Source organism: Podarcis erhardii (assembly GCF_964252035.2).
Source record: "Podarcis erhardii genome assembly, chromosome: W".
Taxonomy (NCBI): Eukaryota; Metazoa; Chordata; class Lepidosauria; order Squamata; family Lacertidae; genus Podarcis; species Podarcis erhardii.
Genome location: NC_138506.1, coordinates 12,379,689 through 12,404,615, shown reverse-complemented (window position 1 = coordinate 12,404,615; position 24,927 = coordinate 12,379,689). Strand labels below are relative to the sequence as shown.

Below are 24,927 nucleotides of genomic sequence, written 5' to 3'. Positions count from 1 at the left end.
CTGGTAAATAGGAGACAAAGTTGAGATCTGATAGCCATCTTCAAATATCTCAAGGGCTGTTACATGGAGGATGGCACTGCTCCAGAGGCAAGGACTCGAACCAATGGATTCAAGTTACAAGAAAGGAGGTTCTGACTTTCTGACAGTAAGAGTTGCTCAACAGTGGAACAGACCCCCTTGTGAGGTGGTGGACTCTCCTTCCTTCCAGTTTTTAAAGCAGAGGTTGGATGGCCATCTGTCATGTATGATCTAGCAGAGATTCCTGCATTAGAGTTTGGACTAGATGACCCTCGGGGTCCTTTCCAACTCTACAATTCTATGAATTGTGGAGAGATTATTTAGAAGATAAATGCTGCAGAAATGCCTGTTTGCCAAAGATCAAGAAAAATACTATTTGCCACCTCTAACTTACCTTTCTTGGCTGTTTCCAGGTGTGAGATGTTCAGATTCACTGTAGATTGCCAGCTCCCAGTTTATGTGATGTCTTAGCATGTACTATGCTGGTGATATCACACCCATCCTAGAAGCCCTTGAGATATGTGCCATAGTTCTACAGCTGTGCTATTTCTTTTTTGGGGAAAACCCCTTCCCTAGTATCTATCTCATAGGAAACAATAAAGGAATGAATTCATAACATTTGCAAAATAAGCAATGCCATTTTACAGGCTAGGTAACTTCTGGCCAACATGCCAGATGTGGATGGCATATTATGAGTCTCAGAATAATTTCTGAAAATGTGATCTGCAGCAGGAGCAACAATGTTGTTCTACACATTGCTAGTTACAAACTCCACTACCTTTCAAGACTGTCATAATGATATCACTGGGGTGGTGGAATTCTACTACAATTAAGGCAGACTTGCTAGGGGAAATGGAATAGCACCAAGAAAAAGTTGCCCAATATATTGCTTATATTGTAAATAAGCATAAGAACGGGCCCTGTTATTACTAGATTTTTGTATTTTTCTCTGATTTTATTATACAATTTTAATGTTTGCATTTCTGCATACCGCTTATCAATTTTAAATATTAAGCAGTTATAAATGCTGTTAAACAAAATAAATAAATTATGGAAGAAGGTGGTGGTGGAATATTACCTTACCCCTAAAAGACAGCTCCAGTGTGGTTCTGTAGTGGGTAGTATAGGATCATCAAAGAGTAAAGTTACCGTAACTTCCGTCATAGAGCTTCAGTATGCTGATGACAACGTAGTGTGCGCACGCTCAGAGGATGACCTCCAAACCATCCTAAACATCTTTCCAGAAGCTTACGAAAGGCTTGGCCTATCACTCAACATCCAAAAAACCAAAGTGCTGCACCAACAAGTACAAAATAACCCCTCTGCAGCACCACAAATCCAACTCAATGGTGTAACCTTGGAAAATGTCCATCACTTCTCCTACCTAGGCAGTTATCTTTCCACAAGGGCCAACACTGATGCTGAAATCCAGCATCGCCTGAGTTCTGCGAGTGCAGCTTTCTCCCGACTGAAGTGCAATGTTTGCAATGTTTGAGGATCAGGACATTCGCAGGGAAACCAAAATGCTTTTTTACAAAGCTATTGTACTGCCAACCTTACTATATGCTTGTGAAACATGGACCACTTATAAACGCCATCTCCAACTCCTCGAAATATTCCATCAACAGTGTCTCCAAAAAATTTCACACATCACTTGGGAAGACAGGCGAACTAATACCAGTGTACTGGAAGAAGCAAAGATCAACTTCGTTGGACTGGTCATGTGCGGATGCCTGATGATCGTCTTCCAAAGCAACTACACTATTCCGAACTTAAAAATGGAAAGCTTAATGCTGGTGGTCAACAAAAGAGATTTAAAGAATGTCTCAAGACAAATCTTTAAAAAATGTAGTATAAACACTGACAACTGGGAAACACTGGCCTGTAAGCGCTCCAGTTGGAGAACAGCCTTTACCAAAGGTGTCAGGGGCATTGAAGACACTCGAACTCAGGACGCAAGGGGAAAATGTGCTAAGAGGAAGGAACGCTTGGCAAATCCACACCGTGATCAACTCCCACCCGGAAACCAATGTCCCCACTGTGGAAGGACGTGTGGATCCAGAAATGGTCTCCACAGCCACTTACGGACTCATTGTTAAAACTGTGTTTATGGAAGACAATCTTACTCAGCTACGAGTGATCGCCAAAGAAGAAAAGAAAGAAGGATCATCAGTAATGTACATGCAGTGCCATCATAAGGATCAAGAGCTAGCAATCCACTGTGGGTGTTTGAACATCACAAACCTGAAAAACAAAAACAAAAGATGTTTTATGTTATTTGTGTCACATCTCTTACAGCAAAATCAACGGCACCTTAAGGACAAATTTCTTATGGTATAAGCTTTTCAGGACTACAGTCCACTTCATCAAATGTTTGAAGTGTTATCCTGAGTTGCAGTCAGATAGTATGTGTATGTATAAAACAAACACATACCTCTCTCTCTCTCTCACACACACACTCACTTTCACCCACGACACACACGTGCCCCCAACCCAACAGTGTGTGTGTAAATATATATATACACACAGAGAGAAAGACACACATGCAGTTGATAACACTTCCTATATCTGATAAAATAAATGGTATTTCACAAAAGCTCATGTCACAGTAACTTTGATAGTCTTTAAGGTCCCATAAGAAAATGCTGTTTTTATTGAGTATCTGAGCTTCAATTTATGTATTGCCATTAATTTCCTGAAACAGGTCATTATAAAATCTAGATTTTTAAAAAAGAAAAAAACCTTTAAAAATGTAGAGTAACGTACTCCATTTGGAAATGTGTGCTAAAGAGCTCAAGGAATAATCAAATCTGTGAGGTCATATGTGTTCTTGAGATTATTTCATAACGTTTTCCATTAAGTCCTGCTCCCATGGGTCCCAGAATGTATATACTCTAGACTGATGCATCATTCCCATGGACCTCTAACTGTGAAAACAAAATCTCATTATATGGGTTGTATTAGAGCCACGTGTGACAGAAGGCTCTTCGATTTAGCAGGTGTTTAAGTGGAAAGTAGGGTAGTATCATTTTTTTCAGACTCCTCCATTGTCTCCCAAGACAGAAGGAAGCCAACTCAACTCTTTCCTCTGCAATCTCCTACAAGCCCTCCAAAATCAGCTCAAAAGAGTTGGGGAACCCTTTGGAATAGTGAAGTATGTAGTGTGTGTGACTGTCAGAGAAAGGAAAATTTGCAGAAATCCCTTCACTCCCATTCTGGGCCATGGAAGCCTGTGCTAGATCCAACAGTCTTCCATAAGTGAGGGGATATGAGTGGATTTATGTACACTAACTTACTTACTACAAACCACATTTAAGCTGTATTGACTTTTCGACTGGCATAACACTATTTCTGCCAAAATTTTACTGGGAAAATACATCATACTCACAACCAATTATATTTCATAGCCTCTCATCATTGGATCATTTCTAGTCTGAATAGTCAAATGTTGTATAAACCTTTACTTAACTTACAAGATATCATTAAGTAGTCTTCTGATGTGCTCTTGCCATCATCCTCATCTTCAGTCTTTATAGTAACTGTAGAACCAGGAATAGTGCCAGATGTTTGAATCACAGTTTCTGTATCTGAATTGGTTACAAGAACCTCTTCTGAAACCATTGTGGGAGAGTCAGATCCTGACACAGAATCTTGTACCACATGTTCCAAATGTCCATCAGGACTCGTAACAAGATCAGCCACAAAAACCTCATCAGGAACGCCAACAGTTTCTGCTACTATATCTGAAGTCAAAACATGATCACGGGTATCTAGTGCTTCTTCAATAGATACATCAGCTTCCAATACAGATTCAGGAACTATCACCCCTTCTGTAACATCAGTTTCGGTTATGATATCAGGTCCTTGGACAACTTCAGTGGCTAAGCCATGATCAAGGGTGATCCCATCTGTGACAAAATTGGAAACTAGTACAGCTTCAGGAACTGACACAACAATATGATCTCCATCAATGTGAGCAGTACCAGTCATTCCAGCCACTATGAAACAATTGTGAATGAGATAAAGCATTAATAGTTGCATTGCTGTAGCATAACAATTAGCATCTAAGAAATACATCCTACGAATATGACATAAGAATCAGAGACCCAGGGTGTATATTTTGATTTAATTGTTTCAAATATTAATGACATTTAAAGTTCAGAAAGATAGAACATATCACTGAATAGTTTTTATATATGGCTTCTGTGCACCTACATTTTATAACGTTTTATAACCCCTGTGCTCTTGAGGCCATAAACAAGAAACCCCATCTAACACTGAAAGTGGCACAAACGATCATTAAGGATGTTGTTCTAATTAACATTGGAGTGTAAATCCAAACATATCCTTGAAGCTTCCTGGGAGATAGGTGAGGCAAGGAAAGTGAGATAGAGAAAGGAATGTCAGCAGCCCTGCCAAAGGCCTAGTTGCCAGGGTAATGGTGATAGAAATGTAACATTTGAGGCCCAAATGGTCTGGGCACTTGGAACACCCAAAGGTAATTGCGGGGGGGGGGGGCAGATGGCAGTATACATACAGTTGCAATTCAATCCCCATGGCAAATCATGTTTATCATCAAAATTTACAGACTTCCAGCTGTTTGCAGTGAGCAAATCAAACAAAAGCAATTGAAATAGCTCCACACAACAGATGCTTCAAGTGGTTTCCCGAAATGCAGCTGAAATTGCAACTTATACTGGCTTCTCTAGTCTTGCTATTATTCAACCCCCTGAATAGAATCCCTCACAACAGCACAAATACAACAGGTGTTGTCTCAAGCACACCTGATGCAATGAATCAAGGGCTTCATTAGTTGCACCAGGTGTACTTGAGCTGCAACACATGAAATACCTGAGCTGGCTAGGGGGTTGAGGAGTGTCAAATTTGGATGCATGTTAGAAATATGGCTAAGTCAAGAGAATGGTTCAAGAGAACATCACCCATCACAAACAAGGAGCAGCATACAAGAACACAGCGAAGGCACTGAATGTTCCTAAAGACACCATTGGAAGCAGAGTTTCCAAGTTCAAAGTTACGGTGGTTACACTACCCGGATGGGGCAGAAAAAGGAAGCAAACTGCAGCAGAAACCACATTTCTGAGAAGACAGGCTGGGAAAAACACTTGAGTGACTGCAAAAGAGCTGCAGCAAGACTTGGTGGTAGCAGGCAGTGATGTTTCAGTGAGCACAGTAAGACGCATATTTCTTGTTAGTATTTCATGCCTCCGATGCTGCAGATGTGATTGGTATAATTCACATGCCTGTCTGGGAAGAGTGTGAGAACGGAAGACAGTCTTATGTCTTCCGCTATGTGTACTGTTACACTGAACTTTTGCTTTTGACCTGTCTGTTCTCTCAGAGCTGGAGAGAAAGGATGCAATAATTCCTTTGTCTGTATGTAGTGTGTAAATAAATACGCAGATTAGCTCTACAATGTCTCGTTCTTCTTGCTGTGTTATGCCAGAAGATTAGTGTGCATATATCAGTTGATATATGTAGCTGAAGCGCACTGAAGAAGGTGAATGCCTTTTCCAGAGCTGCGCATACCGGAGGACGCTCAGAGCTTGGGGGCTGCAGGGGCACCCCAGGGCATTTTCCCAACATTTCTATGCCAGAACTCCAAGGCGTACACCACTGCTGACCCAAAAGCTCAAGAAAAGTTGGCTGCAATAAGCTCAAAATCATATAAATAAGCCACAGTAGTTTTGGGATTCTGTTCTGTGGAGCGATGAAACAAAATTGGAACTTTTTGGCCCCATGGATCAGCGCTATGTCTGGAGGAAGATGAATGAAGCACACGCTGAAAAGAACACTCTGCCTACAGTGAAGCATGGTGGTGGCTCGGTGATGCTCTGGGGCTGCTTTGCATCCTCTGCCACTTGCAGTTTGCAATGTGTGGAAGGCAGGATGGATTCATTGAAGTATTGGGAAATCCTAGGAGGAAACGTCATGCTGTCTGTGAGGAAGGTGAAGTTTGGGTGTCACTGGACCTTCCAACAGGGCAATGGTCCCAAGCATACCTCAAATTTCACCAAGGTTTGGTTGCAGAAGTAGTCCTGGAAGCTTCTACAGTGGCCATCAGTGTCACCTGACCTGAACCCCATAGAAAATCTCAGGTGGATTTGAAGAAGGCGGTTGCAGCACACAAACCCAAGAATATTGCAGTCATACCTCGGGTTACAGACGCTTTAGGTTGTATGTTTTCGGGTTGCGCACTGCGCCGAACCCAAAAGTACCGGAACGGGTTACTTCTGGGTTTCAGCACTCACACATGCGCAGAAGCTCAGGAACGCTGCCAGAAGCTGTTGTCTGGCAATGCATCTAGTTTGCAGTAGGCTGTAGCAGCAAAAGGCTCCTCTACTAAGTACTAAAGACGCTTGCCATGAAGGGGTTGAATAATAGTGAGACTGAAGAAGCCAGTGTAAGTTGCAATTTCAGCTGCATTTGTATTGCGTATTTACCATCTCGTGACCTGTAACCTTTCTTGATGCATGTAGAAAATTTAACAATGTTATATTTTGATGTTTTATGACTCTGTGTGCTGTGTCTATAAAACTCTTGTTCTGATGCTCCTCGTAGCACACCTTTTTCTTAACTGGATAGAACCACCATGTTAAGTTGAGCTCTGCCCTATTGCAATAGCTATAATAAAAGCTGGGTTCCTCCTGGATGCTGGACTTAAATTAATTTCCTTGATTCCATGTTTTATTTAAAAGGTGGTCCCTCACCTGGGTAACAAACAAAGTGGTGTAGATGTAATTTTTTACCACAAATACAGTCTGGTAAACTACTCTACCTTCCAATACATTTAATTATAGTTTTAAGAAGTTATGATAGCTGAGCTACTAAGCTTCAAAAGATCCCCATAGGTAGCTCATGTTATTGTCTTCTGAAGGAGAGGATAGGTTAGGCTGGCAGTTTTTTGATAGCCATATCTGGTCCATTCTAAGTACACACACACAGAGAGAGAGAGAGAGAGAGAGAGAGAGAGCGAGCGCGCGCGCGCTAGAGCTCACTGGGCCTGTTTCCGTCATACCCTTTTGCACAGCATTTTAAATGTGTTTGTGGGAGGGGGAGCTGTTGTTTGTTGTTTGGTTTTAACTATTTATGCTTTTATCTTGTATTTTTATCTTATGAACCACCCTGAGATCTTTTGAAGAAGGTTGGTAACTAAGTAAATAAATAATCTTAAGATCCGCTGAGCTCAGCTCAGTCAGCTAGGTTCTGGCTGAGCTGGGAGAGATACAATAATGTATCTCTGGCTGTGTTGGGAACCTCCTGACTCGGATCCGCTCATCCCAGTGGAACTTACTATAGGATTGCTCTCCTAGTATACAGAATATGATTAATTAAAACAAAAAATTAACTCTCAATTGCCATCCAATACTGAAGCTTACATTATTTCAAAAAATAAATACAATAGTATTATAAACAATAATTGTTTGGGCATCCTTTTGGCAAGCTCAAAGTAAAGATAGCACCACTCTACCATACACATCCCTCAAGCCTCTGGTCTACTAAAGCAGCAAGTTGGCAGCAGTGCAACATAGAACAGGTTGTCAAGAATGCCAGCCAACCCCTGTGCTACAGCCAGGCCTTTACGTCCTCAGGCTCCTGCTTAGTAGTGCCAGAAATGCCTACTTCCTGTGTCATGTTTGGCACCTATGCCACAGGTTATTTATTCATTATACACTGCAAAAGATTAACAAGCATGAGTTAAAAATGAAAGGTCGTTTTACCAAAATCCTGCATAATCATGGTGTGAGGCATTTTGCATTCCTCTGTCTGCAACCCAAGACTTCCACCACCTGGATCCATAATCATCTATGCTCATTCACAAACTGTGAAAAGAAAAGTATATGGAAATTACTACTTGTACTAAGATAAATGTCTTAGAATGATGCTTTAGCACTTAATACAGAATTCAATGCAAGCCTCTTTAGCAAGCACATGTAAAGTTATCTTATTACTAGATTTCACAACAAGCGCAAATATCAGCATCCACCCCCAGCATCTCCTAGTAGAGCAGAGAGAGAACCCTGTTTGAAATCCTGGAGAGCTGCTACCAGTCAGTGTAGACAATATCTGGCTAGAAGGAACAATGGTCTGACTCAGTATAAGGTGGCTTCCTATGTACCTACCAGCAGACCAGCTGAGGAATAAGAAAGTAGACTCAGTTGCTATTTGGATGACAGGATTTGCAAATAATAGCGTAACCAACCTACAAACATTTATAAATGAGTAACACTTCAATTTATAGTGGTATTCTAAGCATGTCTACTGATAAATAAGTCCCACTATGTTCAGAGAGGCAAATGCCTTAGCAAATCTATTTCAGATTGCAGCCTAACACAATGTTATTTATAGAGTCATACAATGGAAGCTGAATGGAATCCATTCCAGAAGTCCGTTAGACTTTCAAGGTGCGGATTCGGATTGGCTACAGGAGCTTCCTGCAGCCAATCAGAAGCCGCAGAAACCCCGCCGGACGTCCGGCTTCCAAAAGAACGTTCGCAAACTGGAACACTCACTTCCGGGTTTGCGGCGTTTGGGAGCCAAAACATTCAACTGCCAAGGCATTTGTCAGCTAAGGTACAACTGTACTGAACACAGTAGTAAGTACCCAGATAGTAGGGCTGTTTAATAAATCACCGTATCATTGAATATGGTATTGAAATAACATCATGGTAAGTGCTTCAACAAGGCAATATGCTGGTGAACAAAAGGTGGAGACTTAACAGCTTCTCAGGGCTCAGCTGAAGATACTTTACAGATATTGCAGGCACTGTGTCTCCAACTTTGTTTCCTCTTTCCCTCCTCACCAATAAGAAATGATGATTACTCCTTAGACAAACCAGCAAACTTTTTCAGCTTCACTGGTATCTTTCCACTTAGAGCTCAGCTAATTATACACAGCCTGATAAACAAAGAACTGGAAAGCTCTTCTTTCTTTCCTCACCTCCATCCTACTTTATTGTCCCATCCTTCTATATCCAGTAAATTAGTATTCTTTAAGATCATCCAATCCTTTCCCGTGAAAGGCCGTGAGGGCCAACCAAAGTTGTTGACCTTTTTTTTCAGGATTGAAGTTGTTGAGCTTTTTTTTCCTGATTTTACCCCAAATATGTTGAGCTTTTTTAGGATTGAAGTTGTTGAGGTTTTTTTTAGGATTTTACCCTAGGAAATAAACTGCCATATGGGCTGGATTAAACCGACTGGCGGGCCGGATTAGTCCCCCGAGACAGACTTTGGACATGCCTGCTTTAACCATACAAAACATGCTGCTTCGTAGTACAACCTAAGGTCTGGCAAAGCGAAGCCACCTCTTTCTTTTAAATCTGTTAATAATTTACATTTTATTCTGGGTTTCTTACCTTGCCAAATGTAAGATAAAGATAAAAACCAAATACCTGTGCCATTCTTTGAAACAGTTAAGTCCATTAATAACTGGAATGGTTTGAAAAAGGAACAACATTTTCGGAAGGACTACCATTTTAATTGTAGAGATTCTCCCCCATAACGACAGTTTTAATCTATTCCAGCTCTCTAGCTCTTTTTTTTATACCATTCCAGGCCTTTATATAATAATCCTTATAAAGATTGATGTTTTTCATAGTAATCCAAACTCCTAGGTATCTGGCTTTGTTCATAACTTTTAACCCTGTCTCTTTTTCCAACTCTACTTTTTCTTGTGCGTCCAAATTTTTCACCATAAGTTTTTTCTTTGTTGATTTTGAAACCGAATAATTGGCCAAATTCGTTCATTTTCTCCAACAGTTTTAAAATATTTTCTAATGGTGTTTTTTTTTTGTAATTATCAGGTCATCTGAAAAAACCATGACCTTATAGGATCTTTTTCAGATTTTATTCCCTTCTATTTTTGGGTTGTCCCTAATTGCTTTTAAATGTGTTTCTAACACTGTTATGAAGAGAAGGGGAGTCAGTGGGCAGCCCTGCCTTGTCCCTTTAGAAATGTCAAAAGGTTCTGACAGTTCATTGTTTATAATCAGTCTAGCCCTTTGAAATGTATATATTGCTTGATGTTGTGGCAGGAACCCAAAGATTCTTGGGGTTCGCCAACTATTATTGTAGGTTTGGGCCTGCCTATTCAAGACTGACTGCACCGTTCACTGATTGCCTCAGGGACAAAAAAAACCTTCCGGTGGACAAATGATGTGCGACGGGCATTCCAACGTTTAAAAACCATGTTCTCTTCAGAGATGTATCTGGCACATGCAGACCCTCATCAACCACTAATAGTGGAGATGGACGCTTCTGATAGGGCAGTAGCGCTGCTGCTGCTACAAGAGGACATAGAGGGCAACCTTCGGCCGTGCGTGTTCCACTTGAGAAAGCTGAACCTTTCTGAGAAGAACTACACAATTTGGGAGAAGGAACTTTTGGCAATCAAGGAAGCCTTTGAAGTGTGGAGACATTTCCTGGAGGGAGCTCTGCACCAGGTAGAAGTGCACATGAACCACTGGAATTTGGAATGTTGGCAGGCGGTGAAACAGTTGAATCTGAGGCAAATTTGATGGGCAGTTTTTTTGATAGCTTTGACTTCAGAGTCAAGTATGTGGCCGGGAGCCAGAAACAAGGGGCAGACGCCCTTTCAAGGAAACCTGAATACCAGGAAGAAGAATCAGTCTTGGTATACAGGCATATCTTGACACCGAAACAGTTGCAGTTGGCGGCAGGATTAGTGAGAGACGAGACAGACTTTCAGCGGCAGACAAGAGAGGATGCTTTCCCCAGAGACAAATTGAGGGCACTGGAGGGAGATAATAATGATATTGAGGGTTTTTCAGAAAAAGAAGGACTTTTGTACAGGGGTGACTCTCTACGTTCCAGCAGGGGACCTTAGAGCCACCGTTCTGCGTCAATGTCATGACAACCCTACAGCAGGTCCCTTTGGTCAGTACAAAACATTATACCATGTGACGAGACAGTTTTGGTGACCAAGGGTAAGAGAAGATGTAAAGGATTATGTGCAAGCTTGTAAAACGTGTCAACAGGCAAAGAGACCCAAGGAAGCCCCACCGGGCTCACTACAACTGCTACCTACCACTCAAGAGCCTTGGGAAACCATTGCTATGGATTTTATAACTGATCTACCAAGGTTGCAGCAACAGACAGGAATTTGGGTGATGGTGGATTCCCCCCCCCCCAAAAAAAATGGCCCACTTCGTGCCTCATAAAAGACTCCCAACAGCCCCCAAAACAGCACAGTTGTTTGTAGATCATGTGTTCAAGTTGCATGGACTTCCCCGTCAAGTGATTTCAGATCGCAGAACCCAATTTACCTCACAGTTCTGGAAAAAACTCATGCAGTTGCTCAAAGTGGAAATAAGCCTTTCCTCGACCAGGCATCCAGAAACGAACGGAGAGTCAGAGAGAAGGAACACAACATTGCAGCAATACCTACATTGCTATGTTAATTACCAGCAGGACAATTGGGTAACCAAGCTTCCTCTAGCGGAGTTTGCATATAATAACGCCCTGCATGTTTCAACAAAACAAACCCCATTCTTTGCAAATTACGGTTACCACCCTCGTGCGTTCCCGTCCCCGTCCCCAACCAACACCTTGTCAGTACCTGCCACGGAAAATTTTTTAGAGGAGTTGGCAGCCATTCAGGAATTACTGGAGGAATGGTGGAACTATGCTAAAGAGGCTTATAAGAAGGCAGCAAATGCTCACCGCCAACCGGGTAGGGAGATAAAAGTTGGGAATCAGGTATGGTTGTCAACACGTGATCTACCGCAAAGAGGCAGATGTAAGAAATTAGATCATCAGAGAGTGGGTCCGTTTGAGGTGACAGGCCAAATTAAGCCTGTGACTTTCAGACTCCAAATACCTTCATCTATGAAGATTCACCCCATGTTCCACAGGTCAATGTTATCCCCAGTGGTGCTGGTGCATCCGTATCAGACATCTAGGGAAACTCCTCCCCCTCCCATTGTAGTGGAAGTGTAGAAGAAGATTGTGAAGTTGAGCAGATTTTGGACTCTCGATAGCAACGTAAAGAATTACAGTACTTGATTGGGTGGAAGGGTTATGGAGCAGCCAAGCACTCATGGGAATATGCAGAGCATGTGCATGCACCTGATTTGCAAAAAACGTTTCATGCGAGACACCCCCAGAAACCCAAACAAGAGGGGTGGGATGAGGAGAATCTTAGAGGGAGGGATGATGTGAGGAATCAGACTGAAGGGTATTGCTCTGAGGAAGAATGGTGGGAGCCCCCCTCTCCCTCTCTCTCTGTTGCTGCAAAAGACTGTTTTCGCTTCATGCTGTTATCTACAGAGAGGGGGAAGGTAAGCCTTGCCTGGCAGCCTGACACTTATGCTGAAATGGGAGGTTGGGTACTATGTGAGAATGATGGGGAGGATGTTTTTCCGTAGGCAGTGCAAGCAAATGTGTGTCTACTCACAAGCAAGCACTACTGGATTCAATGAGGCTTACTCCCAGGAAAGTAGAAGTTTAGTTGATCTCAGTAAGGCTTATGCATGCGGATTCCACTCAGACCTCTGAGTGGGGAAGCAGATGCAACTTCGTACAGTGGTACCTCGGGTTAAGAACTTAATTTGTTCTGGAGGTCTGTTCTTAACCTGAAGCACCACTTTAGCTAATGGGGCCTCCTGCTGCCGCTGCTGCATGATTTCTGTTCTTATCTTGAAGCAAAGATCTTAACCCGAGGTAATATTTCTGGGTTAGCGGAGTCTGTAACCTGAAGTGTATGCAACTTGAGGTACCACTGTATTGTCTGGAATATAAGACGCACCCACAAATAAGCCGCACCTTTAAAATTCAAGGCTTATTTGTGGGTGTGGCCCGCCTCCCGGCATTACTGTAATGAACAGGGGATGGGGGGGCGATGGGCGCCCACTCCCCAAGCTGGCGTCTGATTCCGAGCGTGCTGCGTGTCTGCCTCCTAGCACTACTGCCCTGAATGGGGGGCAGCCGACGATCGGCTCCGAGCACACAGTGTGCCCACCTCCCAACACTACCACCTCGTGGCACTACCTCCCCAAAGGAGGCTTGGGAGTGGCAGGCAGGCTGTGCGCCGTTGCCCCATGCCCCCGGGCTTCTTTCCCCTTCCCCTTTCCTTACGGCAGCTCTGGGGGAACTTGGCAGAGGTGGGCGGGCTGTGTGCCATTGCCCCATGGGCTGATTCCGGGGGGCCGGGAAGCAGTGCCGCTTTGCTGCAGCCTCCCCCCTTCCCCTTTCCTTACAGTGGCTCGGGGGAGGCTTGGGAGACGCAGATGGGATGGGCGCAGTTGTCCTGCACCCCCGACAGCCCTCATGAGCAGCTGTTTCAGCAGCGATACCGTAAGGTCGCAAATATAAGCCACACTTTTAACTTTTCACAATTGGAATTTGGGAAAAAAGTGTGGCTTATATTCGGGCCAATACAGTATATTATATGGAAGTTTATTTAATATTTTTATTGAATCTACTACTTCCTTACATGTTCAGGCCCTCCTCCGCTGCAGGGAGCCTCAAGGGCCTCAGCTGCTGCAGGGAAGCGTGGTGCACCCCCTGCCTGCTGCAAGGGGGTATAGCCTGACTCTCTGCTGCCAAGGGGAGGTGTGGCAAGGCCCTCTGTTGCTGGGGGGAAGCATGGCACACCCTCCACCACTTTGGGGAGGTATGGTGGGACCAGTGTTAGAAACTGAGATATGAAAGCTAGGAGCTAAATGGCACCTTCAACCTAGGTTATGAGCATAACAATGGAATGTCCAGGCACACTTTTTTTTTTAACAAGAAGAATACAAAGCTGAAAATGAATGAACTGCAGCTAAAATTTTATGTTCATTTTTCACATGGTTTAGCCCACCCCCCTAATATTCTTAAGAGGGTCTCTTCTCCAGTTCCTCCTTTCAATCCACCGTGCAGTTTTTATCTGAAATCTTAGGTGCAGTACTGCACCCAGAGCTCAGAAATTGCTCACCCTAATGAAATTCCCTGTCGCAAAATGCACCTAGAACAATGGGAGTTTCAAACACTGGGTGAGACCCTCAGCCGGCACAGGGAGGCACAGAAAAGCCCTCTGCTGCTGCAGGGAAGCGCGGTGAACCCTCCACCACTGTGGAGAGGCGCGTCAAGACCCTTTGCTGCTGCGGGGAATTGCGGCACACCCTCTGCCACTGTGAGGAGGTACATCGGGACCCTCTGCTGCCACAGGGAGGTTGAGCAAGGCCCTCTGCCGCTGCAGATATATAGCGCTTGATATATCGAGATATCGTAATATTTAGCTGGTGATATATTGTGATGTTGAAAACCAGATATCGCCCAGCCCTACCAGGTAGAAATACTAAGTGAGCTGCATCCAAATGTGTTCCACCACTCACTGAAGGCTTTTCAAGCCACTGGAGGCTTTCATGAACAGAAAATGGTGGAAAGCAATTTTTGCCAACTACCCTTCCCTCTGCAGTCTCCTCAACTTCCACACAATTCTACTCCAGAAGGTTAGATGAGCCTTTGGAACAGTGTGGGAGGGGGAAGGAGGGCTGCAAGAGGAAGCGAAAATGGCGAAAATGGCTTCCCTTCTTTCCATTCATGAAGACTGTACTGGAACAAAAAGCCTTCTGTGAAGAACACCATACCATAGGTTCATTTAAATTTTATAATCACAATTTTTGACAGCTAAGGATTTCTGTTGTTGTTTTTACACATTTAGTGTGAATAGTAAAAAGTGGTGTAACAGGTGTATAAGACTACTGCGACAAGAAAAGGCTGGAGCAATAATCTACCACCAGGTAACAAAAGACCACCTCAGGTTCCTGTAAACGTTCCTGTAAATTATTATTTTGAAATAGCTGTGATTCACTTCTGAATATCCATTTCCAATTGCAGGATGTTAAGAACTTAATAGATTATGAAAATCCATTACATATCAGTACGTACCATAATACTACATTAATTCAGTTTATGCATTGTACTGACTCATTTTATATTTTGTCAAAATCCTTTGCTGCTGTAGTAGACAACACATTACAATTTTGGGGTTCTGTTTTTAAAAAACTTAGCACTTTCTTAATGACATCAAACACATGAATTTCTTAAGTCTCTTGGATAGGCATTTTAACTCACTTTTAAGTTCCCCAGAATTAAAATAAAAACATTTTTTCACTCTTCTGCAAATGCAGTGCTCAATTGCCCAGTGTGTGCAAACTGTATTTACTTGGCTCCATTCCAGTCTGGCTTTACGACTGTTCATGGCACAAACTGCCTTGATAACACTGAGTTATGAAATTTATCTGGAGAGAGATGCAGGGTGTGCCACCCCACTTATTCTCCTTGATCTCTCAGCAGCTTTTGATACTGCTGGCCACAGTATCCTTCTGGAGAGGCTCAGAGGAACTGTGCTTCAGTGGTTCCAATTCTACTTACAGGGCCATTTTCAGAAAATAGTAATGGGAGGCTACTGTTCAGCACCATGGGTGTTGCTCTGTGGTGTCCCACAGGACTCCATCTTGTCCCTCATGCTCTGAAGCCTGTGGGAACTGTCATTAGGAGATTTGGAATGAAGTTTCATCAATATGCAGATGTCACCCAGCTCTATCTCTCTGTTCCACCTGCATCGGGAGAGGCAGTTGAGGTGGTGCTTAGAGGTGGTGGTGGTTTGCATGTGGGCCAATAAACAAAAGTTGAATTTTGAAAATACAGGTTGTATGTGCCCCAAGTCCTCATGAAGTAGGCTGTAGTCTATATTATTAAAGTTTATGCAGTAGATGCATTTAATCTTAAAGAAGCTGAAAGACTAAGCTGGGGGGTTTTTGGTAAATATGTGCAAGTAAAGGCAGCAAACCACTGCAAACTTAAAAGCACATGGGCAAGTCCCAACAAAACTTAAATGTAAACACACAGAAGGGGTCAGACTGTTTCTGGCTGGAAAGAGCTCTCCCAAACCAAGTCGTGGGGCTCAAAACGTAAATTCTTTTTTCCAAAGGCTTCCAAGGTGGCGGCTACTCAATAAAGGGGATGGGGAACCTTGCGCTTGAATGAGGCGGAGACCCGCGTGCCTATATACACACAAAACGCTCCTCTTCCCCTCGCTTCCAATCAGCGCCCGTGACGGGCAAACAATAAAGCGGCTCTTTAGAGCGCGGGTAGGGCAAAAGGGGGTGGGGTTGTACCCATCCTTCCCAGAGCTAGTGTTGCACGGCCGAGGAAGGCAAAGAGCCAGCGATGCCTCGCGCGGGATCTGAGATAAGACATGACGACGAAGGCTCCCATCAGCTGTGGGCTGTCGGGGGAAAGAGGAAGGAGTTTTCAGCCGACAACTCCCCTGACAGCCGCACCGCCGGCGCTTCCTTCTTCCCCTGCACCCTTTCCGTTTTGTCTTTAACATCCCACAGTACTATAAGGCGCAGAAGCGAGGTTTGTCTGGCGCTACAACCACTGGCTATTAGAAGACTTCGGGGGGAGGTGTGTGTTTTCTAAAAGTTGAATAAGGCAGAGGAAGAAAAAGGCCTCTGTAAACTGTGCTTCTCTGTTATCTCTGCCGCTGATTCTGACAGCCGCCATTTTGTTTGCCGCCATTTTCTGGCCGCCTCTCGGGGACAGCTACAGTGCTGGGTCGAACCGCGCGGCGGAGTAGAAGCCGAACGCACACTCGCGCCCCTCTGGTTGTAAAGCCCGAGCGGGTTTACATGTGAAGCGGGGAGTAAATTTAAAAAAGTGGTGTGCTACGTAAGTGTTGGTAGGCGTTGGGGCCTGTTCTGGGGCCTAAGCAGCCTGGCACCTCTCCCACACATCCGCCCTTTAAAAAACAATTAATTAAAATTTTCAACAATCCCCTTTCCGCGATTGAGCACCCCCCACCCACTCACCTTCGCTTGGCGTGCTCCTGCTCGAGCTGGAGGAGTGGAGAAAAGAGGACTTGACTGCCGCTTTCCGGGTTTCGCCAGGTCCGAGGCCTGCACTAATCACAGGCTAAGCTTAGGAAATTGCAGGTGAGCGAGAGAGCGAGCGGCCTGCTCACTCGCAAACCTACACGCACATCCCCCCCCCCCCGCCCTTTATCCCTTCTTCTCCCCCTCCCCCCAATAGTCTAGCGACCAGTCTTTGCTAAAACAAACGTCACAAAGGAGCGGGCATCAACCTCTTGTGCGCACCGTTCTTCTTTCACTTGCCCCGCCCCCTTCCCGACAGTATTCTGAGCACGCGTAGCAAAGTTAATGAAGTTAGCTGTGCCCATGCCTTCGTGCCATTAGTGGGGAGAGAAAGGGAGCTGGAGCAGAAAAGCAAGCTGAAGGCTCCTTCTTTTACTGCAGTGGAGGAAAATGGGAGAGGAAGGAGACCGACAACCAAATGCATTGAGTGCTTGATTTTGCGTTTCATTTTATCACGCCATTGTCAGTCCGAAGGTAGGAAGGCAGAATCTGCTCTTGACAAAACTCCAGAAGCATGAAGAAGATGGGTGGTTTTTGTTTTATTTTTTAGGGAAATAAAATGAATTTTAGTTTTGAACCCTTTATTAAAAATGAGAAGTTAACAGGTATTGTTACCAGAAAAGTGTATTACCAGAAAATAGGGGGGGGTGCCTTTAACAGCCCAACTCCCCTTTTATGGGACTCAGAGCATAACTGAGTCAAAGTATCCACAAACATTTTAAAGTTAGATGTGTGAATACTTAATATTTAAGTTGTACTAGCAGGGACTTGGGTTCAATAATTGTGTTCCAATATTGGAACTGAGGACATTCAGATGTTTTCCACGTAATCCATAGTTCAATGTTTACATCACTGATGGTGGAATCTGTTTCACATGCTTTGTGGAATGCTTGTACCTGTAGACAGTGTAATGCAGTTAAAGTAACTTGATGAGCATATCAATATCTTTTCACATATGACAATGTGAGGCAGGATTCTGCAACACCAGAACTGACAATACCAGTTATTTCCAATTGCTGTTACTAATTCAGTTAATCCACTGCAAGTTAACCACTTGCCAAGTAAGTTAATGACCATCATTTCACTATGAAGGCCACACTTCATGAATATAATGTGATCCTCACTATACTTGTCAGGAAACTTCCACTGCAGTTCCTTTCCAATTGCATATACAGGCATTTGATTTCCATTTAATTTAGCTGTTGCCATTATTATGATATCCATAACATGACGTACCATTGCTGGTGTTGCAATTTTGTCATTTAAAAGTGGAAGCAATGCTGCATTACATTTTAATTTCCCTATACCAGGTTCATTTTTTGCATGAAAAGCAGCAAAGAATACTCAAGGTACTTCCTCCATTCTTTGTGTGTCTTGAATATGCATTCTCTCCAGGACAGAGTTTAGCCAAGGATATAAAACTTCCTTGGGGCGAAGGCAGGATTGTGATCAATGTAGCATGGATTAACAGTTGGCAAACGTAGGTCCCTTGTCGCTTTACCAGTTGCAGGAAAAGTAGTGTAAGATTCGGGGAGGCAGTTGACTAATTTCTGGCTCCTCTGCTGGATATGAATGCTGTCGTCATCATCCTCCATATCTACTTCATGTTGAGGATGCTGAATAATTGTAACACTTGAACCATGGAAAGAGGTTACGGCAATAGATCAGTGTTTCCCAACCTTGTGCCTCCAGCTGTTTTTGAACTACAACTCCCATCATCCCTGACTAGCAAGACCAGTGGCAAGGGATGATGGGAATTGTATTTTTTTATATATAAATATTTATTAACAATTTTTAAATACAATACAAAAGAAGAAACAATATAACATGTATCTTAACATAATTTCTTAACTTCTTTGGACTTCCTCACATCTCCCGCTCCTGCGTTCCTCACACCAAAAAAAAAAAAAAAAATTTCCAGCAATTTATCGCCTTGTTTCCAATCTTATTATCTAATTTTCCCATGTTTTTTCTCTAATTTTAGATATCCTTTGTTCAAATCCTAAGAATTTAAATGTAATCTAATAATTATCCAAAAATTTATCTTTTCTTAAATCCCACTTATCTTCATAACACCATCTAACTTAGTGGTGCCAGATTATTTATGATCTAGCATCCTTCTTAACATTCATACAATTTACAATATTTTTGTAAGTAAATCTTGAATTTCTTCCAGTCTTCTTCAACCGTCTCTTCTCCCAGGTCTCGGATTCTGCCGGTCATCTCGGCCAGTTCCATATAGTCTATCAGTTGCATCTGCCATTCTTCCAGTGTGGGTAAATCTTGGGTTTTCCAGTGCTTAGCGACGAGTATCCTTGCTGCCGTTGTTGCATACAAAAAAAATGTTCGGTCCTTCTTTAACACCCTCTGGCCGACAATACCCAGGAGGAAGGCCTCTGGTTTCTTAGGGAAGGTATACTTAAATACCTTTTTCAGCTCATTATATATCATTTCCCAGAAAGCCTTCACTCTAGGGCAGGTCCACCAGAGGTGAAAGAAAGTTCCTTCGCTTACTTTACATTTCCAACATTTATTATCGGACAAATGGTATATTTTTGCAAGTTTGACTGGGGTCATGTACCATCTGTATATCATTTTCATAACATTTTCTTTCAAAGCATTACATGCAGTGAAGTTCAGCCCAGTGGTCCACAACCTTTCCCAGTCCTCAAACATGATATTGTACCCAATGTCCTGTGCCCACTTTATCATAACCGATTTTACCGTTTCATCTTGTGTGTTCCATTTTAACAGCAAGTTATACATTCTTGAAAGTACCTTAGTCTTAGGCTCTAACAATTCCGTTTCCAGCTTCAATTTTTCCACCTGGAATCCTAACTTTTTGTCAAGTTTGAAAACTTCCTTAATCTGAGCGTAGTGTAACCAATCTCGCACTTTATCTTTCATTTTCTCCATACTCTGCAATTTCCAATTATCTCCGTCTTTTTCTAGTATTTCCCAATACTTTGGCCAATTGGCCTCCATATTAAGTCTTTTTCGGGCCTTAGCTTCCAATGGTGAAAGCCACCTTGGAGTTTTATTTTCCAGTAAGTCTTTATATTTTGTCCAGACGTTAAACACTGCTTTTCTGACAATATGGTTCTTGAAAACCTTGTTAATCTTAACCTTGTCATACCATAGATATGCATGCCAACCAAAAGTATTGTTAAAACCTCCTAAATCCAGTACATCAGTGTCTTCAAGAAGTAGCCAGTCTTTTAGCCAGCAGAAAGCTGCTGATTCATAATACAACCTTAAGTCTGGCAGGGCAAAGCCCCCTCTTTCTTTCGCATCAGTTAATATCTTAAACTTAATTCTGGGCTTTTTGCCCTGCCAGACAAATTTGGAAATATCTCTCTGCCACTTCCGAAAGCACTCTGTTTTGTCCACAATCTGTAATGTTTGAAACAAAAACAGCATTTTTGGCAGTACATTCATCTTAATAGCAGCAATTCGGCCTAACAAGGAAAGTTTCAATCTTGTCCAACTATCTAAATCTCTCTTAATTTCTGACCAACATTTCTCATAGTTGTCCTTAAATAGACTCAAATTTTTTGCTGTTATGTTTACCCCTAGGTATTTTACTTTTTTAACCACATTTAACTCTGTCTCTCTCTGAAATCGTTCTGACTCTGTAACTGTCAAATTTTTTTCTAATACCTTGGTTTTCTGCTTATTTAATTTAAATCCCGCCACCTGACCAAACTCTTGAATCAGTTGTAATACTCTTTTCGTACTAGGTTCTGGCTCCTGTAAGGTCAAAACTAGGTCATCTGCAAAAGCTTTAAGTTTGTACTGTTTCGCTCCGACCTGAATTCCTTCAACCAACCGGTCCCCCCTAATCATATTCAAGAGCACCTCCAGGACTGAGATGAATAACAGTGGGGAAATAGGGCATCCTTGTCGTGTTCCTTTTTCAATTTTGAACTCTTCTGTAACCACATTGTTAACTATCAATTTAGCTTTTTGTTCTGAATAGATTGCATCTATCCCATTTTCAAACCCCCATCCCACTCCCATCCCTTCCAAATTTTTCTTCATGAATTTCCAAGAAATATTGTCAAAGGCCTTCTCTGCATCTATAAAAATTAACACAGCTTTTGTATTAATATTTGTTTGCAGTAGTTCCAAAATATCAATAATGTTCCTTGTGTTAGCAAACAAATGTCTACCTGGGAGAAAGCCTGCTTGGTCCTTGTGAATTACTTCATTTAAAACTTTTTTAAATCTGCTTGCTAAAATGTCTGCAAAAATTTTATAATCCACATTTAAAAGGGAGATGGGACGGTAGTTCTTAAGTTGTGTCTTTTCAGTTTCCAATTTAGGTATCAATGTGATAAAAGCTTCTTTCCACGATTCCGGTGCCTTCTTCCCCTCCATAATTTCATTGCCCACCTCCATCAGTGGTTGTATCAGATAGTCTTTCAATGTCTTATAGTACTTGGAGGTGAGCCCATCTGGCCCTGGAGACTTGCCCAGTTGCATATTCTGAATGGCTTGTTCAATCTCTTGTCGTGTTATTTTACAATTCAGGATTGATCTTTTTTCTTGTGACAGTTTTGGTAGTCCATTCTTTATCAAAAATTGTTCTATCTCAGTCACATCTTCCGTCCCTTGAGTATATAATTTTTTGAAGTATCTCTGGAAGCACTTTCTAATCTCCACAGGGTTCTGAATGTTCTTTCCTTGAATCTCTAGATTTGTAACTGTGTTTAATTTTTGTCTCTTCTTCAACTGCCATGCTAGCAGTTTCCCACATTTATTAGCCGACTCAAATGACCTTTGTTTCATTAATTTAACTTTCCACTCTATTTCCTGGTTTATCAATTTGGAATATTGTGCTTGATAGAGTTTAATTTCTCTCAGAATCGGCTGTGACTTCGGATTTAATCTTAACTTCTTCTCACATTCTTTAATTTTTCCCAGAATCTTATCTTTTTTCCCATTTTGTGTCCTTTTCTTTGCAGCATTCTGTTGTATCAAGAACCCCCTCATCACAGCCTTACTTGCATCCCAGATGATTCTTTTTTCCACCATAGTGTTCAAGTTTATCTCAAAGTAATCCTTCAAAGCTTTTTGGGCCTTCTTAGTAATCTCCTGATCTCTAAACAAATTGTCATTCATCTTCCATCTAAAGGAGCCGGCTGGTAGTAGTCTCATATCCATCTTTACTGCATTATGGTCGGAGCAGGTTTTTGGGCAGATTTCCACCTTTCTGGTCTTGGGTGCCAGACCTCTAGATATCCATATTTGGTCAATTCTTGTCCATGTCAGTTGGGCTTCAGAAAAGAATGTTCCCTCTCTTTCCAAGGGGTTCTTTGTCCTCCAAATGTCAATCAAGTCCATATTGTCAGTCAGTTCGAAAAAAGTCTTAGGTAGTCTGCCATCTTTTGTCACGTTTTGGCTTTGTGACTTGTCCATGTTGGTTGATACCATCCCATTCATATCTCCCATCATGATGTTATCATAGTCCAGATAATCCAGCATGCTCTCATGCAGCTTCTTGTAAAATTCCGATTTCCCCTCATTTGGTGCATAGATTCCTAATATCAAAAGCTTCTCTCCTTGGTGTTGTATCTCTATTGCCAAGATTCTTCCTTGCTCATCTTTAAATAGAAATTTAGGTGACAGGCTCTCCTTTGCATAAATCACCACTCCTCTTTTCTTAACTCGATCCGAGGAAATAAATTCTTGGCCTAATCTTTTGTTTATTAACACTTTTTTATGGAGCCTAGTCACGTGCGTTTCTTGCAGACAAATAATGTCCAATTGTTCTTTTTTCAATATATGAAATAATTTCCTCCTTTTTTCCGGGGAGTTGCATCCATTAATATTCCAGCTCAGAAGTTGCAGAGACATCCTGAATAAATCTGTTATTTCTCTGGTGGTGGTATCTTTTTCTTTGGATCTTCAGGTTCCAAGGATGGGGGTGCAGCTAATAGTCCAGGCCCCGAAGGTGTTTCAATTCCTTTCTGAAGGTCCTCTCCGTGTGCAATCAAAAATTTATCTCCGTCTTCAGGTGTTTTAATTTTAACCTTCTTCCCTCTGAAAGTGAAGGATAATCCCTGAGGAAATTCCCACCTAAAGATAATTGAGTTGCTCCTTAACAATCTAACCAGTTCAAGATAGGTGGATCTAAGGTCCAAGAGTTGTTTCGGGATATCTTTGTAAATCTCAGCTCTTCTATCCAAAAAGTCCAGTGACTTTTTGTAATGTAGGCCCAGTATCTTGTCTCTTTCCTCCTTCGACCTCAAAGTTATCAAACAGTCTCTGGGCTTGTCTTTCCTTGCAAATTTTCCAAGTCTAAAAGCCGACACAATTTTAAAGTCCTTTTCCTCCTCTAAGGGCCAAAATTTAACAAATTCTTTAGTCAGGAACTCAATTAACTTTCCTGGTTCAAGCTCTGGTATAGACCTTAACCTTAAATTATTTTCCCGATTCCGAAGTTCTATCATAGACAAATACATCTGTTGCTCTCCAACTTGTTTATGCAATGGTTTTACCTCTTGTTCTAAATTTTCAACTTTTTGGCTGGTTGCCTCAGCTAACTGTCCAATTGATTTTACATTCAGAGCCACTTGTTCAGTTATTTTGTTTAGACAGGCTGTATTTTGGTCAATCTTGGACGTTTGTTCATCTGCTTTCTTATCCAAAGATTCCACTCTCTTGTCCAAAGATTCCAATTTTTCAAAGATTTTCTCTAAAATAGAAGCAGTTGCTCCTGCAGCCATATCTTCCAACTGTAGTTGCTCAGTTTCTTCTTCCCCTGCCAGCGGCAGGGTAGACACAGTTTCTTCCCCCGCCGATGGCAGAGTAGGCACAGAAGATCTGCGTGTCTGTAAGGCTGAGGTTAGAGTTGTTTGTCTAGTTTTTACTTTAGAATCCTTTTTTCTTGCGCCACTCATTCCAGTTTTATCTAATAGTCAAGGTCAAACCAAGTTGTTCCCATGGGAATGCAACGGCCCAGAGAATAAGCAGTCAAATAGGAGGAAAGGAAAGAGAAAGTAAAGTCACAGCTGAAAATCCAAAGTCCTCTAGAGGGAGCTCAAAATGTCTTGAGAGAAAAAGCCAATTCAATATAAAAAAACAATAACATCCAGTTTAATGTCCAGGAACCTTCAATAAGTTGTATTTAGCAGAGTTGGTTTAGCCAGCATAACATTGTCTCTAACAAGTGCCAAGTAATGTTTCAAAGTAGCAAGTCCATCAGCATCAGGTTGTAACAAGGCCCAAATACAAAGTAGCCAAGTCTGCAGGCTGACAGTTCTATTATTCAGGCAGTCCAAATACCTGGGTTTCTCAGTCAGAATTGTAATTCCTAAAGAAGAGGCTTAACAGTCCAAATAAAGGGTAAATCACTTAAAAGAATTAAGTCCTTACTTTAGACAGAAGCAGCTTCAGTGAATGCTCAGATCTATTAGTTTTAGCGCCTCTTCAAAGGCTCCACGTCAAAATCTTTTGCTTTGAACTTTAAACAACAGCGGAAGACGGACTTCCTGTTTGCATCTCTCCGCTTTTAGCCAAATTTCTAATAATTTAGGCTCCAATTTATTATAGTCCTTTCTTACTCACGGGTTGTTACTTTCAGGATCCGATATTTCCAGGAAAAAAGGTCAGCGCTGTGATGGCCTGGGATTCCGATTCAGAGGATGAACCAGAGGAATCCCAGCCTGCACAGGAGTCCCCGCCTCCAGGGCCGGCTGAACTGGGGCAAGGCCTAGATGCTGAAGAGCCTGCACCTGTGACAGAGCATCAGGAGCTGGCCCCAGGTGAAGCCCTTCTGGCCCCAGAGGGGCTTGACGACTCAGTGGCCACAGGTGAGCCTCCTCCAGGGCCCAGTAACCCTTCGGCCTCTCCTGATCTGCAGAGGCTTAGGGCAGAGAGGCGAAGGGAACTGGTTGCCCCCAGGAGGAGTGCTCGCCTTAAGGCCAGAGGAGGCGGGGCTCCTGGGGGTCGGGACCGCCCCCGGCCTTAGAAGAGGATAAAAGCCCAGTCAGCCTGGCCCCAG

General features: G+C 42.6%; 1 protein-coding gene across 7 annotated transcripts in view; it reads right to left on the bottom strand.

Moving 5' to 3' along the window:
* LOC309333200 (zinc finger protein 711-like) overlaps nucleotides 1-17,154 on the bottom strand; it is a 68,724-nt gene extending 51,570 nt beyond the window's left edge. For 3 of the 7 annotated variants that reach the window (XR_014152416.1, XM_081846598.1, XM_081846600.1), the window contains exons 1-3: nucleotides 16,857-17,152; nucleotides 7,758-7,859; nucleotides 3,492-4,016 (exon numbers count right to left, since the gene is read on the bottom strand). Coding sequence is in view for 6 of the 7 variants with exons in the window: in XM_081846598.1 (XP_081702724.1) it covers nucleotides 3,492-4,016; nucleotides 7,758-7,842 (610 nt within the window). In the remaining variant the exon portion in view is untranslated. Of the gene's footprint in view, nucleotides 1-3,491; nucleotides 4,017-7,757; nucleotides 7,860-16,856 lie in introns of all 7 variants that reach the window. The other 4 variants (XM_081846603.1, XM_081846602.1, XM_081846599.1 and 1 more) reach the window with 2 other exon arrangements.
* Between the last annotated feature and the right edge of the window lie 7,773 nt (nucleotides 17,155-24,927).